This window comes from Chlorocebus sabaeus, chromosome 1 (genome assembly GCF_047675955.1).
Source record: "Chlorocebus sabaeus isolate Y175 chromosome 1, mChlSab1.0.hap1, whole genome shotgun sequence".
NCBI classification, from domain to species: domain Eukaryota; kingdom Metazoa; phylum Chordata; class Mammalia; order Primates; family Cercopithecidae; genus Chlorocebus; species Chlorocebus sabaeus.
The window spans coordinates 49,757,632-49,776,629 of record NC_132904.1 but is presented as its reverse complement, the minus strand read 5'-3'; the positions used below and the strand labels follow the sequence as shown (position 1 = coordinate 49,776,629).

General features: G+C 40.5%; 1 protein-coding gene across 1 annotated transcript; it reads left to right on the top strand.

The window, feature by feature from the left end:
• The first annotated feature begins 1,921 nt into the window (after positions 1-1,921).
• CALCB (calcitonin related polypeptide beta) lies at positions 1,922-4,511 on the top strand. The gene is made up of 3 exons (XM_008005948.3): positions 1,922-2,091; positions 2,349-2,486; positions 4,276-4,511. Exons 1-3 carry the CDS (start codon positions 2,006-2,008, stop codon positions 4,433-4,435), a joined length of 384 nt encoding a protein of 127 aa, XP_008004139.1. The 5' UTR covers positions 1,922-2,005; the 3' UTR covers positions 4,436-4,511.
• The last annotated feature ends 14,487 nt before the right edge of the window (positions 4,512-18,998 follow it).

The window sequence follows — 18,998 nt, the reverse complement described above, 5'->3', positions numbered from 1 at the left end:
TGTGGAGCGAGACAGATAGAGACCCAGGCATAGACCACCTCCGCCAGGCAGCTTGGCAAACAGGGGGCAGAGTTGCAGGGCAGCTGCGGCGCGGCAGTGGAGGGTCCTGGCTTGGGGTGGGAGATGCTGGACCCGCAGTCGAGGATTTGGAGATACAGTGTCAGTTTAGCACTCTCCCCAACCTCTCTTCCGCTCCTGCCCATCCCAGAGGAGTGAGGTGGAGAAAGGTTGGCTGCCAGACTGGCACCAAAACAGCCTTCTTTTGGGGCCTAGGGTGCCAGGGCTCGAGGGGTCGGACGATATCCAGAGAAGCACCGCAGGTGGTCCAAAGAGATCAAATTTTGAGGACCCCCCTCCCCTTTTCCCTCCCCTTTTCTCTCCTCCACCACTCCTTCCCTGAGGTGGGCTCTTTCAGCTGTGGTCCCTTTAGAACCCAGGACTACTGCTCAACCTCGTTGGGTGTTCAGGTGCCTGGACTCGGGTCCCTCACTGCCGTGACAGGAGGGAGTGCGAGGCAGGAGTTTAGGAGCCAAGGAGGTGAGAGAAGCTCTGGCCCTTCATTGTAGGTGACGCCAAACTATCCTCGACTTGCCCCGACTCTTAGTTAGGTGAAAGTTCTCTGTACTCTCCCAGGCTCTCCAGCTTCCCAAGCAATGACCTCAATGAAAAAAATGACAGGGGGCGGACTGCCGGCGCTCCAGAGTACCAGTGCAGGCAGTGCGAGCTATGACGCAATCAGAGCTCGGTCGGTCCTTTGATTGGCTAGTCCTGGCCACTTTGGATTGGCCACGCGGGCTGGTGGGGACCCCCCTCCCGCTATCTCTGTAATAAGAGCCGGGGTTCCGCAGGGAAGGCGCGCACAGCTGGCGTGGTGTTCATCCGGGGTCGACCCGCCGCTCGCGCTGCCCTGAAACTCGTCTCCAGGTGAGGAACTTCCCATTCCCCATTCCGCTCGCTCTAATAACCTGCTTCTTCGATTAGTTCATCCAGTTTGCTCCATCACCCAGTTTGCTCCATCTGCCTGTCTGCCTCTCCGCCGCCATCTGGTCCTACCTTACAGCGGTGGTCCTAGCTCTCTTCCAGGCTGCGGAGAAGGCGAGCGGTTAGGGTTGTCCCGGCATTTTCTCCTACCGGTGCAAGAGGAGCCCAAGCATCCCCATGACCCAGCGTGGGCGCTAGAAGCGCTGCGAGCCGAGGTAGGCGGGTCTGCGACCCTGGCGTTGGGGCCGGGCTGAGCGCAGAATTCTGCTGAGTTGGGTCCCGGAGCGCACTGAGCGGTCTTTGTCCTTCGGGGTCATTTTTCGTCCCTGGGAGGTCGGAACCCTGAGCTTTCCTCTGAGGCGCCTCCTGGTGAGCCTTCCCGGGATTCCGGTCCGGATCTGAGGCAGTGTTGTTAGCCGACTAGAACCCTGGGCGCTCACCTCGCAGAGCTGCCGCTCAGCATCTGCTGCTAAAGTGCGCTCCGGTAGAGGGCTGGCTTTGCGGGCGAGTCCTGAGACACCAGTACCTGGCATGTTAAAAATTTCCCCAGTTCCAAGACTGAGAGATGAGCGCTCCTTTCTAATCCACCCTTCCCACCTTCCCCTCGCATGCGTTGGCGCGAAGCCTAGCAGAGGAGAAGGCGAGAAGACAGGCGCAAGGGGAGAGCAGGTCTACAGCAAGGTGCGTCCACGCCTGGTTTCGGCATAAATCAGGGCAGAAGTGTGGGTTTGTGTGCACGGGCGCGCGTGGCTTCTGCCTGGCCTTCAACAAAATGGAACCAAAATTCATCTATTCTCTCCACCCTTCCCCTAGGACACCTTTTTCTGCTTTATCAAGCCATTCACTCACTGCAATGTATCTCTTGAGATTCACAGCAGCCCTTTCTGCAAATGAAGGGAACAGAGGCTCAGGCAGGTGAAGTAACTTGCCTGAGGTCACATGGCGGTTGTGGCAGAGGCAGGACTGGAACCTAGATCTGTGATGGTGCAGTAGTAACGTCATCCTTCCTTTACAGAGAGGCGACATGGGTTTCCAGAAGTTCTCCCTCTTCCTGGCTCTCAGTATCTTGGTCCTCTACCAGGCGGGCAGCCTCCAGGCGGCGCCATTCAGGTGAGACAGCCTGGAGCCAGGGGCGCCTTCTGCTCCCACTGCCCCTAGGACCGGACAGCTCTGTGCCTCTGAAGTCACGCGTGGCTCCTGGTGAATCAGTGCCCACAGGTGGACTCTGGCCTCATGCCCTGTCCCCTGGGAGTCGCGGTGGCCACATCCCCAGGGGAAGAAGCAGAGACCAGGAAGCCTGGCTGCCTATCCTGGGGAGGGGCAGGCAGGGGCTCACAGCCTGCAATGAGTTTGCTTCCCCTCCACAGATCAGCCCTGGAGAGCAGCCCAGATCCGGCCACGCTCAGTGAAGAGGAAGCGCGCCTCCTGCTGGCTGCACTGGTGCAGGACTATGTGCAGATGAAGGCCAGTGAGCTGGAGCAGGAGCAGGAGACAGGGGGCTACAGGTGAGGCTCCCCAAGCGCCCAGCACAGGGCCTCCTCTCCCCGCAGCATACCAAGAACGCAGATCCCAAAAGGCAGGAGAGAACACACTGACCAGGAGTCCAGCAAGCTGATTTGTCCAGCGGGCTCCCTTTCTCAAGTTCCAAGGGAGACAGAGGTCCCAGTGCATCTGGAGGGACTGTGGTTAGACACAATAAAAAGCTCCGTTTCTGAAAGCTGTTAGGACATAGATGTAGAAGCTTTTTCTAGACATAGAAAAAACTCAATTTCTGAAAACTGGTAGGAAATGAAATGGGGAGGTGTGGAATCGTTCACTGTGGGAATTGCTCTTGTAGTACTGGGAGATCTCCTAGCATTGGATGAGTTAAGACTGGTAAGGGTGAAGCCAGGGAGAGACCCAATATCTCACCCACCTCTCTTGAGAGTGAGGGACTGAATATCATGTGAATTCCGGAAAAAAATCATCCTTCCCCATTCAGCCCTTCTCTACACGGCCCTGGCCCATTGACCCTCTCAGCTTTCCTAATGGAGTGTGTGTGAGCTGCCCTCCTGCCTGCCCTACCTGATCCCACTCGACATGTCCCCTGCCTGGTCCAACCTTCTGAGTGACTGCCCATGGGGACAGTCCCTAGTGCATGGTACTGTCTGGCATGTCCTTCCCTTGCAGCTTAAACAGTCCTAGATTTAAGTAGTGTAGTAATCTGAGTGCCTGTCTGCAGGGCACATACTTGCAGTACCTGAACAACTTTCATATGTTCCCTGGCATCAACTTCGGGCCTGAAATGCCTGGCGAGAATAGAGACATAGCCAGCAGCGTGCAGAGGGACCACTACTCCACTTCAGGGTACCCCTGATGGCAGCTGAACTCCTCTCGCCTCTCCTGATTCCCCTTCTTGCTCCACTTTATGAACCTGATGCATGTGGATTCCTCTCTGATTTGTCTTCATGCTGGTATTGGTAGCTTTGCTTATGGCAAAGAATGTTTTGAAGACCTCAGGATGGAAGGGAAGACAGCAGAACTTACTGACCACATTAGAGATAAGAGAAAATGAGGGAAGCTTCTTGAGACTGTAGAGGGTGTTATGACAGAGCCATCCAATTTCTGCTTCTAAATGTACTATCATAAAATAAGCACATCCTTAATGCCTTGGCATTTGATGAATCAATCTATTTTTCTAAAAGGAACTGAGCTGTGGTTCTCGTTGCTCTGGTCCACATCCAAGGCTTGTGGGTGTCCAGTGCCTATGCTTAGAAGTATCCTTAGCTTCAGGGTAGCTGGATATGGGGCTTGGTGGGTCATCTCTGTGACCCAGCTCAAGCAGCAAGAACAGTGTGTGAAGGAGCTGGTAAGTACTTCTGGGAGAGGATGCTGCACACCCTGTTCTCTGAGATTCTTCTGAAGACTTTAAGGAATTTCATTTTCCTGTGGTAAGGGGTAGTGTTGGTGCTTGTGGCTGGGGTATGGTCTCTGTATACTCCTTGTGTATCTTGGGGTGGGTCTGGGCCTTGTTGCCCACTTCTTCCTTGAATGGTAAGTGCAGGGTTTCAGCCTATGCCCCATGGCTTGGAATTGTTTTTTCTTCTTTCTTTTCATGATGGTCTTTGGGCAGAGCTCCTGGCAAAGACTGCCAAGTCATTTCCCCTAACAGCTTTGATAATTGCAGTTTCAAGAAACACTGTTAGGTGGTATGTCGAAGCGTTGCAGTTCTCTTTACGGAGGTCCCATGAGGTGGCCTCCTCCCCCAGCTTTTCACTCACAGGTCTTCTCTTCTTTCACTATCTTGCAAATCAGCTCTGCTGCCCAGAAGAGAGCCTGCAACACTGCCACCTGTGTGACTCATCGGCTGGCAGGCTTGCTGAGCAGATCAGGGGGCATGGTGAAGAGCAACTTCGTGCCCACCAATGTGGGTTCCAAAGCCTTTGGCAGGCGCCGCAGGGACCTTCAAGCCTGAGCAGATGAATGACTCCAGGAAGAAGGTAAAGGTAACTGCCCTTATGCTATGGGATGAGAGGGGGAAGGGACTTGGAGTTAAAACCTACATTTTGAAAACCTCTGCTCTGGTAGGTTCTTTAGGTTCCTTCTGTCCAGTTACATTCTTCCTCCTGAGGTAGTGAGTTCTTTCTAGAACCTAGCTTGATGTCAGAATGCCCTAGCATTCTGTGTCATTTTTCTGAGAAGAGAAATGGAAGGAAAAAAAAGAAGCTTGCTGAATTCAGAAAGGGAGAGGTCTGCAAACCTTAACCAGGGCCAGTCTTCATTAATTAGGCTGGTTTCAGAAAGGGCTGAACCCATGACTACAGATTCAGATGGATGAGCTGTAATCATAACCTACTTCCAAGATTAATAGATGCAGTTGAATTATTTTAGTCTTCATTTGCCTTACAAGCCTGCTTACCTCTCATATCCATAATTCATAAATGCTGTTTAAAGAAGCACTTCTGTAAATTAGTATTTTTTTAGTAATAATTGTGATTATTCATGACTTGTCTTCTACTTTTTTTCTCTTCCTTCTCCTTTTATCATCTTCTTCCTTTTTCTCTTCTTTTTCCTCCCCTTCTTCTCCCTCTTCTTCTTTTTTTTCCCCTCATCTCAGGTTATCATGAAACTGAACTCACCGTTTCTATTAATTTCTGTTGACAACAACTTGGTGAGAATGCCCCATGGAAGATATACATGTTTGCCTCCTAAGATACTGAAAAAAAGGCACCTTTGTCACTTGAAAGGAATGAAACTGAATGCAAAATAAGCTAATTCCATATTTATTGTGCATCATTTTTATATTTAATTCTATGTCCAGTAAATGTGATGGCGTCTCTCATTGACTTATCTGATAGCAAACTGGTTCTTTGAGAGCCATCCTGTTGATCATGCAGCTCTGCCAAACCTTAGGGGGACAGGAAATCACTGCCTGTTGTGGTCTCTGAGGACACGTGGTAATGGTGATGCTGTGCCTTGTTATCTAAGAACATGACTGTATAATTTGTTTAAGAAAATGTCAGTATTGTGCCATTTGTGAACTTCATCAAGATTAAAAGCATATTTTGGATACATTTGTTTCAAAACCTTGGTGATGCATTACAACTTGTTTTCCTATGTAATAATAATAATGATGATGATGATGATAATAAATATTTTTGAGTGCTTACTATGTATGGGCCAGATGTTATTTTAAAACAGTGCTTTATACCTGTGAATTCATTTAATCTTCATGACAAAACCATGAAGTAGATGCTATTATTCATGTCCCTTCACCTCTGAGGAAATAGAGGCAGGGAGAAGTCCAAGGTCACACACAGATAGATAGTGGTGGACCCAGGTATTGGGTTCCAGGGCTTACAGTGGAAATCACTGCACTATATGCCTTTCAACAGTGGCTCCTGATGTTTTTCAGAGACTTGTGAGCCATTCTTCGGCCTTGTTGCCTGATAAGGTAGACCCTCAGATTTTGGAGATGCATAACAAATTTTAAACATAAAAACAATCTAGTCTTGACATAATATAATGAATTTTTTGTACCCATTTCTTGGCTTCAAAAACGATCAGTTGCTACTGTTGTTATGCCTGTGTATCATCTATATCCCTTCCTCCAGTGTATTATCGTGTCAATATATCCATAAATAAATATTTCATTATGTATTTCCAAATGGGAAGGGCTTTTAAAATGTAATCACAATTTCATTTAACAACTAAAATAAATGTACAATAATTTAAAATTCTTTAATATTACACATCAGTCATGGTTCAAATTCTCCAAGTATCATGTAATATAAATGATAAGATGAAGAATTTACATATATTTTTATATATGTGAAACCAGGGCTCAGATTGCTGCTGGTTAATAATAAGTTTTAATTTAAGGCTCTTACAAATTAGAGGTTCCTCCCTCATCTATTTTCTGCCTTGTTGTTTATTTGTTGGAGAGACTAAGTTATTTGTCCAATAAAGAGTTCTACATTCTGCATCCCTGTGGTTAGGTTTGACAGTTATGTCCTGTGAATCAGCAGTTGGATCTCGAGTGAGTGATGGGGAAAAGAAATAGGGGATGAGACCAGAGAGTAGATGAAGGCAAAGACAGATTATGTAGTACTTTGTAGGGCATAGGAAACACTGGCTTTTTATTAGTCAGTCTCTAGTCAGGAAAACAGGAACTACCTCAGTAATTTTAACAGAAATAATTTAATAAAAGGTGTTAGCTAAATCAGTATTAGTGTAGTGACAAAGCGAAAGAGAAGAGTAATTTAGAGACAGAAACCATAGGAAGAGGCCACCATCCTCGAGTCTATGGGAATAAAGAGAAGAGGGGAGGTAAGCAGGATCTAGAGCCTTCAGGAGGATTCTCAGACCAATCAAGATGGGAAGCTGGCAGATGCTGGTATCTCTGAGGGGTTATCTCTGGTATCTCTGAGGCGATTCTAGAAGTAGGGAAAAACAAAACAAAACTTAAAACTGGAAACAAACTCACTGCCAGGGTAGAGCATCTCTGTGGGTGATTCCAACAGAAATAAAAGTCGAAATTGGAAGGAACCTGTTTCTTCTTATTCCAGATGCCTCTTGTCTCCTCTTAGGACCCTCAATTAGCAGAGCCTAAAAGGGGTTCAGCTGACAGAGGAAAAGTTGGTTTGCAAAGTCCCAGCCTTAGTATTTCATAGTAAATATGGGATTTTAAATTTACATATAGGGAAGTTCATTTTTGTGTGATGTACCATTATAAGAGTTTAAAAAATATATTGTCATCCAATTACCACCACCATGGAGTTATAAAACAATTCTATTCCTTCCCCGAATTCTTCCATGTTTCCCCTTTGCAGTCAATCACTCCTTCCACCCTCAGCCTCTGATCACGACTGTTCTGTTTTTTGTCCCTATAGTTTTGTCTTCCAGAGAATGTCATATGCATGTAGCTTTTTGGTCTATCTTTTACTCAGCATAAGGCATTTGAAATTGATCCATATCATTGGATGTATCAATGATTTGCTTCTTTTTATTACGGTGTAGTATTATATTCCTGCATTGTGCCACAGTTGATTTATCAATTTACCCAAAGAAGGACACTTGAGTTGTTTCTCATTTGGAATTTATGAATGAAGGTGCTATAAACATTCATGGATAGATTTTTGTGTGAAGATGAGTGTAATGGGCTGAATAGGGCACCCAAAATGTGTCCATGTCCTAATCACTGGAACCTATGTTTTTACCTTACTTGGAAAAAGGGTCTTTGCTAATGTATTTAAGAATCTTAAAATGAGATCATCCTGAATTATCCAGGTGTGTTCTAAATCCAATGATATATCCTAATAAGAGATTCACTCAGAAGACACATGTGGAGATGGTGACATGACAGAGGCAAGGAGGCACAAGCCAAGGAAGTCTGTGTCTACCAGAAGCCAGAATCACAGAACAGTCTCTGGAAAAAGAGCAGCCCTGCTGATACCTCGATTTTGGACTTCCAGCTTCCAGAACTGTGAGAGAATAATTTCTGTTGTTTTAAGCCACAAAGTTTGTGGTAATTTGTTATGACAGCCCTAGAAAACTAATACAATAAATTTTCATTTCTTTTGGGTAAATGCCTTGGACTGGGATTGCTCGGTTATTTGGAAAGTGTGTGCTTACCTCTGTAAGAAATTGCCAAACTATTTTCTGAAGTGGCTGTACCACTTTGGCTTCTTGCCAACCATGTATGAGAGCTCTAGTATTTCCACAAATAGGTATGTAGCAGTATCTCATTACTGTTTTATTTTGCATATCCCTAATGACTAATGATGTTGAGCATCTATTTTACCATATGTTTATCACCTTTATTGAAGCGTCTGTTTAAATCTTCTGCTAAATTTTTATTGGTTTGCTTGCTTTATTATTGTTGAGTTTTTAGAGTTCTTTATATGTTGTGGATGCAAGATTGTTTTCAGATATATAATTTAGAAACTTCCTTCTCCTGAATCTGCGGATTGTTTTTTCATTTTCTTAGCAGTGTCTCTCACAGAGAAAAAGTTTTAATTTGAGTAAGATCCAATTCATCATTGTTTTTCTTTTATGTACTGTGCTTTTGGTTCATGTCTAAGAACTCTTTGCCTAACTAAGGTCCCAAGGTCACAATAACCTTATTTTATACTTTCTTGTAAAAGTTTTATAGTTTTATATTTTATATGTAGGTTAGTGATCTATTTTGAGTTAATTTTTGTATAAGGTGAGAGGCATAGGTTGAAATTCATACCTGTGAATATAGATACCCAATTGTTTCAGTGCCATTTGTTAAAAAGACTGTTATTTCACCATTTAATTGCCTCTGCCCCCTTGTCAAAAAGCAATTGATCATATTTGTGTGGGTATATTTCTGGGTTCTCAATTCTGTCTAATTGATTGATTTGACCATTCTTTTGCCAATGCTGTGCTGTCTTGATTAGTGTAGTGTTAAAGCGAATCTCAAAACCAGGTAATGTGAGTCTTCCAACATTATTCATTCTTGTTCAAAAAGATTTTAGCTACATCTAAAATATTTTCTATATCTTTTGTACATTTTAGAATCAGTGTGTCAGTATCTACAAAATTTCTGATGAGATTTTTAATGGGATTGTGTTAAATCAGTAGGTTAACTTTGGAAGAATTAGCATATTAATAATATTAAGTCATCCAATTCATGAACACAATACATGTTTTCACTTTTTTAGGTTTTCTTTTTTTTTTTTATCAGTGTTTTCAGTTTTCAACAGAAAGATTCTACACATATCTTGTTAGATTTGTAACTATTTTATTTTTTGGTGCTAATGTAAATGGTACTTAAACATTTTTATTTTAATTGTTCATTGCTAGTAGATAGAAATACAATATTTAAAATATTAACATTGTATACTGTGACCTTGCTAAACTAAATTATTCATTTTATGAGTTTTTTTGGTTGTTGTTTCTTTCTGGGTTTTCTATGTAGACAGTTACATTTTCTTCTAGTAGAGTTAGTTTGAGTTCTCCCTTTTACATCAACTTATCTTTCATTTCTTTTTATTGACATATTACACTGGCTATAACTTCAAATATGATGTTGAATTGGATTAATAAGTACAGACATCCTACTCAATCTTTGTGGTGATATTAAATAAAAGTCCATACATTCTTTGGTACTACTTCCTTTAAAATGGGAAGTCAATATCCCCTTTCCTTAAGTGTGAATTCTATTGACTGACTTGCTTCTAACAATGGAATGTGACAGAGGAGATGGTATGTGACATGCGCTTAGAACATATAAAGTATTATAGTATCCTCCTTGCTTTCTTTCTTGGGTTACTTGCTCTGGGGGAAGTTAGGTGACTTGTGAAGACATTCAAGCACCTATGAGAGGCCTACATAGCATGGAACTGAGGCGTCCTGACAATAGCCATGTGTGAGCAAAGTGGGGTTGCAATCAGCTTCGTTGGTGCCAGTTAAGCCTTCAGATGACTGTAACCCCAGTGGATACCCTGCCTGCAGCCTCATGAGAGACCTTGAGCAAGCACCATCAAGCAAAGTCATTTCTAAATTCCTAACCCACAGAAACTATGACCAAAAAAAATTGTTGTTTTAGGCCACTAAGCTTTGGGGTAGTTTGTTATGTAGCAATCAATAATACAGTCTTTCAACATTAAATATGTTAGCTATAAATTTTTTAATAGATGCTCTTCGTCAGGTTAAGAACCTTCCATAGAGGGGAACAACACACACTGGGGCTTATTAGAGGGTGGAAGGTGGGAGGACAGAGAGAATCAGGAAAAATAACGAATGGATACTAGGTTTAATACCTGGGTGATGAAGTAATCTATACTGCAAATCCCCATGACGCATGGTTATCTATGTAACAAACCTGCACATCCTGCACAAGTACCCCTGAACTTAAAAGTTAAAAAAAAAAGAAAAAAAAATTCCAAGTGTTTTTCCTGCATCTATTGATATAGTCATAATTTTTTTCTTTAGTTTGTTAATATGGTAAATTAATTGATTTGAAAATGTTAAAACAGACTTGCATTTTCAGAATAAACTCCACTTGGTTGTGATGTATTATTCTTTTTATATACTGCAGGAATCTATTTGCTAATAAATTTATAGAAGAATATTTTGAGTTTATGTTCAAGGAGAGCATTAGTTTGTGATTTTAATATTTTTGTTTTTAGGGTGTTGGGTACTGCTAGCTTCATAAAATTAGTTGGGAAGTATTCCCTTCTCTTGTTTTCTGGCAGAGATTTTTTAGAATTGATATTACTTCTTCCTTAAATGTTTGTAATAATTTACCAGTGAAGCCTCCTGGGCCTGGGTTTTCCTTGTAGAAAAGTTTTCAACTATACATTAAATGTATTTAATGCATATATAAGACTATTTTTATAGGACATTTCCTTCCTGAATGAGTTTTGGTAGTTTATGCCTTTCAAGGGATAGATTCATTTTATCTAAGTTGATGAATTTATGGGCAGAATTATTCATAGTATTCCTTTATTATTGTTGTTATTGTCTGTAGGGTCTGCATTAACACCTTCACTTTCATTAATGATATTGGTAGTTTGTCTTCTTTTTCTTTTTTTCTTGGTCATTCTGGCTAGAGGATATAATTTATTGATCTTTACAGAGATTGAGCTTTTGGTTTCATTGTTTTTCTTTGTTTTCTATTTGTAATGTTATTGATTTATACATTTATTGTTATTACTCCTTTCTTCTTTTTTCTTTGGTTATTATATAAAATTCTTTTTCCATTTTCTTAGGGGGAAAGCTTAGGTTGCTGATTTGAAACCTTTCTTTCTTTTATTCCCCTAATGTAAGTATTTAAAGTTATAAATTTCCCTCAAAGCATTGTTTTAACTATAAATTTTGCTTTGTGACATTTTAATTTTTATTCAAGTCCAAATCTTTTCTAATTTATTTGAGAAATCTTTTTAATATAGTTTTTTTGGAAATGTATCATTAATTTCCAAATATTGCAGAATTTTTCAATTTTGTTTTTGATTTACATTTTAATTATGTGCATGATTTCAATTTTAAATATATATGTTAATTATTATTATTTCAATAGTTTTTGTGGAACAGACGGTGTTTAGTTACATGGATAAGTTCTTTAGGTGTAATTTCTGAGATTTTGGTGCACCCATCACCCGAGCAGTGTACAGTGCACCCAAGGCGTAGTCTTTTCTCCCTAACCCCCCTCCTGCACTTCCCCCAAGTCCCCAGAGTCCATTATGTCATTCTTATGCCTTGCATCCTCATAGCTTAGCATTAATTTAAATTTCTAAATTTTAAACTTAAATTTTTGGCAATCAAGTGTATTCATATTTTCCTTTATAATTTCTTTTTTACCCTCAAAAACAGCTTCCCCCATGTGCAACTACACCAAGCTTTTATTTATATGTGCCTTAACTCTATGAATGGCAAAATTGTCAGAGATGATTTTTCAGGCATATTATACTTACAATCCAACTGGAATTTACTTTGTTGTGTGGGAATCAGAATATTGTCTGCAGCTTTTCATTAAGCTAAGTATATGAGGACGCAAAGGCATAAACATCATAGCATAACGCTTGGTTAAGGAATAGCCATACTTTAAAAATTTTTAATTATGGCCATTTCTTAATCAAAAAATCGGCCGGGCGCTGTGGCTCATGCCTGTAAACCCAGCACTTTGGGAGGCCGAGATAGGCGGATCACCCGAGGTCGGGAGTTTGAGACTAGCCTGGCCAACATGGAGAAACCCTGTCTCCACTAAAAATACAAAATTAGCCGGACACGGTGACGCATGCCTGTAATCCCAGCTACCTGGGAGGCTGAGGCAGAAGAATCGCTTGAACCCGGGAGGCAGAGGTTACGACGAGCTGAGATCACGCCATTGCAGTCCAGCCTGGGCAACAAGAGTGAAACTCCGTCTAAAAACAAAACAAAACAAAACAAAACAAACAAAAACTAATGGATGTTGGCGTGGATGTGGTGAAAAGGGTACACTTTTACACTGTTGGTGGGAATGTAAACAAGTACGACCACTATGGAAAACAATGTGGAGATTCCCTAAAGAACTAAAAATAGATCTATCATTTGATCCAGCAATCTTACTCCTGGGTATCTACCCATAGGAAAAAAAGTCATTATATGACAAAGATGCTTGCACACGCATGTTTTATATTATAGCAGCGCAATTTAAATTGCAAATATATGAAACCAGCCCAAATGCCCATCAATCAACAAGTTGATAAAGAAAATGTGGTGTGTATATATACCATGAAATACTGCTCAGCCATAAAAAGGAACGAAAAAATGGCATTTGCATTAAGCTGGATGGAACTGTAATTCTAAGTGTAGTAACTCAGGAATGGAAAACCAAACATCGTATGTTCTCACTCATGAGTGGGAGCTAAGCTATGAGGATGCAAAGGCATACGAATGATTCAATAAACTCTGGGTACTTGGGGGAAAAGGGTGGGAGGGGATCAAGGAATAAGAGAGTACACATTGGGTACAGTGTACACTGCTTGGGTGATGAGTGCACCAAAATCTCAGAAATCACCACTAAATAACTTATTCATGTAACCAAACATCACCTGTTTCCCCAAAAGCTATTGAAATTTAAAAAAAATAAAAAGAAAAGAGCTGGGTGGCTACGCTAATATTAGACGCAAAAGACTTTAAACAAAAAATTATACAAGAGATAAATAGGACATTTTATAATGATAAAAGAGATGACCACTAAGAAGGTATAATAATAATAAGCATATATTAACCTAAAAGCAGAACTCCAAAATTCATGAAGTGAAAACTAACAGAATTGAAGTAAGAAGTAGGTCATTTGAAAACAAAAAAGAAAAATAAAAGATAAATTACGGCCGTTCTTGCAGAAGTAAGGTGATACCGCATTGTGAGTTTGATTTGCATTTCCCTGATAATTAGTGACGGTGAACATTTTCTCATATGTGTATTGGCCATTTGTATATCTTCTTTTGAGAATTATCTATTCATGCCCTTAGCTCACTTTTTGATAGGTTTATTTATCTTTTTCTTACTGATTTGTTTGAATTCCTTGTAGATTCTGGGTGCTAGTCCTTTGCTGGATGCATAGTTTGTGAATATTTTAGCCCACTCTGTGGATTGTGTTTACTCTGTTGATTATTTCTTTTGCTGTGCAGAAGCTTTTTAGTTTTAGTTTCATCTATTTATTTTTGTTTTTGTTGCATTTCCTTTTGGGTTCTTGTTCATGAACTATTTGTCTAGGCCAATGTCTAGAAGAGTTTTTCTGATGTTATCTTCTAGAATTTGTATGCTTTCAGATCTTAAATTTAAGTCTTTGATCTATCTTGAGTGGGTTTTTGTACCAGGTGAGAGATGAGGATCCGTTTTCATTCCTCTACATGTGGCTTGCCAATTATCCCAGCACCATTTGTTGAATCTGGGGTCCTTTCCCCACTTTATGTTTATGTTTGCTTTGTCGAAGATCAGTTGGCTGTAAGTATTTGGTTTTATTTCTGAGTTCTCTTTTCTGTTCCGTTAGTCTACATGTCTGTTTTTGTACTAGTATCATACTGGTTTGGTAACTATAGCCTTGTAGTATAGTTTGAAGTCAGGCAGATTTGTTTGTCTTGCTTAGTCTTGCTTTGGCTATGCGGGCTCTTTATTTTTCCATATGAATTTTAGGATTTTTTTTTTCTAGTTCTGTGAAGAATAATGATGGTATTTTGGTAGGAATTGCATTGAATTTATAGATTGCTTTTGGCAGTATGGTCATTTTCGCAATATTGATTCTACCCATCCATGAGCATGGGATGTGTTTCCATTTGTTTGTGTTGTCTGTGATTTCTTTCAGCAGTGTTTTGTAGTTTTCCTCGTAGAGATCATTTGCCTCTTTGGTTGGGTATATTCTTAAGGTTTTTTTTTTTTCCCTTTATCTTTTTTTTTTTTTTTTTTTTTTGCAGCTATCACAAAAGGAGTTGAGTTATTGTTTGATTCTCACCTTGGTAACTGTTGGTGTATAGCAGTGCTAGTGATTTGTGTACATTAGTTTTTATCCTGAAACTTTACTGAATTCATTTATCAGATTTAGGAGCTTTTTGGATGAGTCTTTAGGGTTTTCTAGGTTTATGATCATATTATTGGCAAACAGAGACATTTTGACTTCCTTTTTACCAATATGGATGACCTTTATTTCTTTCTCTTCTCTGATTGCTGTTGCTAGCACTCCCAGTGCTATGTTGAATAAGTGATGAAAGTGGGCATCCTTGTCTTGTTCCAGTTTTCAGGGGAAAGGCTTTCAACTTTTCCCCATTCACTATAAATGTTGGCTGTGGTTTGTCATAGATGCCTTTTATCACCTTAAAGTGTGTCCCTTCTATGCCAATTTTGCCGAGGGTTTTAGTCATAAGGAGATGCTGGATTTTGTTATATGCTTGTTCTGCATCTATTGAGATAATCATATGCTTTTTGTTTTTACTTCTGTTTATGCAGTGCATCACATTTATTGACTTGTGTATGTTAAACCAACCTTACATCCCTGGTATGAAACCTACTTGATCATGGTGTATTATATTTTTGATATGCTGTTGAATTTGGTTAGCTAGTATTTTGTTGGGATTTTTTGCAACTGTAGTCAGCAGGGATATTGATCTGTAGTTTTCTTTTCTTTTCTTTCTTTCTTTTTTTTTTTTTGTTATGCCCTTTCCTGACTTTGGTATTAGGGTAATACTGGCTCCATAGAATGATTTAAGGAGGATTCCCTCTTTGTCTATTTTGTGGAATAGTTTCAATAGAATTGGTATCAATTCTTTGAATGTCTGACAGAATTCAACTGTGAATCCCTCTGGTCCTGGACTTTTTATGGTTGGTAATTTTTTAAATTGCTGTTTCAATCTCGCTACTTATTATTGGTCTGTTCAGAGTTTCTATCTCTTCCTGGTTTAACCTGGGAGGCTTCTATATTTCCAGGAATTTATTCATCTCCTCTAGGTTTTCTAGTTTGTGTGAATAAGGGTATTCACAGTAGCCTTGAATAATCTTTTGTATTTCTCTGATATCAGTTGTAATATCTCCCACTTTGTTTCTAATTGAGCTTATTTGGATCTTCTCTCTTCTTTTCTTGGTTAATCTCACTAATAGTCTATCGATTTTATCTTTCCAAATAATCAGTTTTTTAAAAAAATTTATCTTCTGTATTTTTTCGTTTCAATTTCATGTAGTTTTGCTCTGATCTTTACTATTTCTTTTCTTCTGCTGGCTTTGCATTTGGTTTGTTCTTATTTCTCTAGTTCCTTGAGGCATGACCTTAGATTGTCTACTTGTGCTTTTTCAGATTTTTTGATGTAGGCATTTAATGCTATGAACTTTCCTCTTAGCCCACTTTTGCAGTATGCCAGAGGTTTTGATAGGTTGTGTCACTATTATCATTCAATTCAAAGAATTTTTAAATTTCCATCTTGATTTCATTGTTGACTCAATGATTATGCAGGAGCAGATTATTTAATTTCCATACTTGTATAATTTTGAGGTTGCTTTTGGAGTTAATTTCCAATTTGATTTCACTGTGGTCTGAGGGAGCACTTGCTATAATTTCAATTTTCTTAAATTTATTAAGACTTGTTTTGTAGCCTATCATATAGTCTATCTTGGAGAATGTTCCATGTCCTGATGAAAAGAATGTATATTCTGCAGTTGTTGGGTAGAATGTTATGCAAATATCTGTTAAGTCCGTTTGTTCTAGGGTATAGTTTAAATCAATGTTTCTTTGTTGACCTTCTGTCTTGCTGACCTGTCTAGTGCTGTCAGTGGAGTATTGAAGTTCTCCATTATTATTGCGTTGCTGTCTATTTAATTTCTTACGTCTAGTAGTAGTTGTTTTATAAGTTTGGGAGCTCCAGTGTTAGGTGCATATATTAGATTATCTTTTTATTAAAGAGTTACGAGAGTTCTTTCTATGTTTTGGGTACTAAACTCCTATTAAATAAATGATTTGCAAAGTTTTTCCCATTCTGTGGGTTATTTTTTTGCCTTCTTTTAAAGCACAAAGGTTTAAATATTGATGAAGTTTACTATATATATATTTATTTACTTATATGTGTTTTTGAGGATTTGCTTGTGTTTTAGCATATATAAAAATCCATTATATGTATAATCCATTAATATGTATGAGAATCCATTGATCAATTTAAAGCCACAAATATTTATCTATGTTTTCTTCTAAGAGCTTCATAGTTTTAGCTCTTACATTTAGATCTCTGATCCATTTTGAATTGATTTTTGTATATAGAGTGAGGTAGGGATACACATTCTTTTGTTTTTCGTGTGGAAATCCATTGTCTCAGCACAACTTATTGAAAAAATGATTCTTTCCTACATCTAATTGTCATGGAATCTTTGTTGAAAATCAGTTGACCATAGATGGTTAGGTTTATTTCTGGACTCTAGGTATTATTTCAGTGATACGTATATCGATCTTTTGGCAGTAATATACATTTTAAAGAATACTGTAACATTGCAGTAAGTTTTGAAGCTGGGAAGTGTGAGTTCTCCAAGTTTATTTATTTTTCAAGATTATATTGGCTATTCTGGATTTCTTGCATTTTCATATTAATTTTAGGATCAGCTTGTCTGTTTCTGCAAAAGGGGTAGCTAGAATTTTGATAGGGACTCTGTTGAATCCATAGGTCAGTTTAAGGAGTATTGCCATCTTAACAATACTACATTGTCCAATTTGTGAGCACAGGATGTCTCATTCGTATCATGAATTGTTTTTCTGATTTCATTCTGCTTTCATTGAATTGTCTATTTGTATTTTATTATATCTTGTTGAGTACACTTAAGATAATTATTTTAAATTTCTTTTTCAGCAATTTGTTGATTTTTTTTTTCATTGAGGTCTGTTACTAGGGAATGATTATGTTCCTTCAGTGGTGTCATATTTCCTCGCTTTTTCATTTTGTTGTGGTGGTGGTGGTAGTGGTGTGTGTATGTGTGTGTGTCCCCACATTGATATCTGTGCATCTGGTGGAACAACTGCCTGTTTCCAACTTTCTACAGTGTTTTACACAGAGAAGAGCATTCACCTACAGTTGGATCTAACTGTGCAATTTGGAACGATATGGTGACAATTTCCAGATAAGTGCAATGGTATAGTCTCAGTGCAGCTTCTTTGGCTGCATTCAGCATCAGCAATAACTGTAAGTGCCTCAGTGGTTTAGGCTGAGGTGCATCTGAGGTGGCAGCACAGGTTGTTAACATCCTCAGGGACAAGGTATTTTGGGGTCCTCCTATTCTTGTTTTTCCTACAATGGGAAAAACATAGGTGACAGGATCCCTTTTGGTGTCAGGTCTGATATGTCCTATAAGCTGCTGCAGTGGTGCTGGATTCCAGGTACAGGTGCTCAGATTGGCTGTGTGGCTGGGGTCATAGGTTCAGTGTCTTCGAAACCTCTTGTGGCATCTGGGTCTTAGGGTGCAAGTTTACTCTCTGTGGATACAGGTTACTCAAAGAACCAGAATCTTTGGCCCTAAGGCACCCCCTAGAAAATCTGGTCTAGGGGATAGGGTTGTAGCTGTAATTTTACCCTTAGGGGGCAGGGTACAGACCTGGCCCAACTCTAGGGAAGAAGGGGTGCTCTAGAGGCTTGAACCCAAGGCACATGGTACAGCTGCCATGCAGCAGTCTGAACCAATAAGGTTCAGTGGCAACTCAGCTCCCTGGGGATGAAGCACCATACAGTGGTGATTCCATACTCTGAGGATGGCAAGGCTTGGTAGTATCCCTGACTCTGTGAAGCCAGATGCATTGGCAGCAAGTACTCCATAAGGGCCAACCAAAGTTGTTATTTTGGTCTCAGGAGACAGGGAAAAGCACAGCAATGACTGTACTCTCCAGGGAGAGGGGTGTCTCAGCAGCTCAGACTCTAGGGAACAAATCCAGTTCCAGTACTAGAGATGTTTGGCCTATAGGGTGAGGTGTCTCAGCTTTCATTGCTCTGTTTCCCTGCGATGCAGAGTGCTACACCAGCTCAGTTTTGGACTACACAACTGCTTAGCTTGACAAAGGCACCAATTCCCCAGGGGGTGAAGAGTCACTTCAGCTCAGGCCTTGGGGCCTTCACTATTCTAGGCAGCCCAGGCACCATTTTTCTGTTATGTAGGGCTCCGTCAAAGCACTATGTCCCTGGGAGATAATGTGCAGTTTTAGTTTAGGACCCTAGAGGCAGGGTGCAGCCACTGTTGACAGAGGTAGATGAAGATATTGTGTCAAAGTACCATTTTCCAGGAGGCAGTGTTGTGCAGCTTCACCTCTTGCCTGAAGTAGCCAGTTTGGGGAATCGAGGGCAGGTGAAGCAGTTTCATCACAGCTTGGCACCACCAGGAAGAGTGTGACAGTTGCCTGAAGCTTGGTTTGGGGATGCTGAGCCATCAGGTATGGGTGGTTCAATTGTAGTTTAGCCTCAGGGATAAAGGGGTGCTGTGGCTACTCACCCCCAGAGCAAGGCATACTCCAGCATTAGTTCCCTTTTCAAAATGACATAGGGCAGTAGCTGCATGGGCCACAGGAGCAAGGC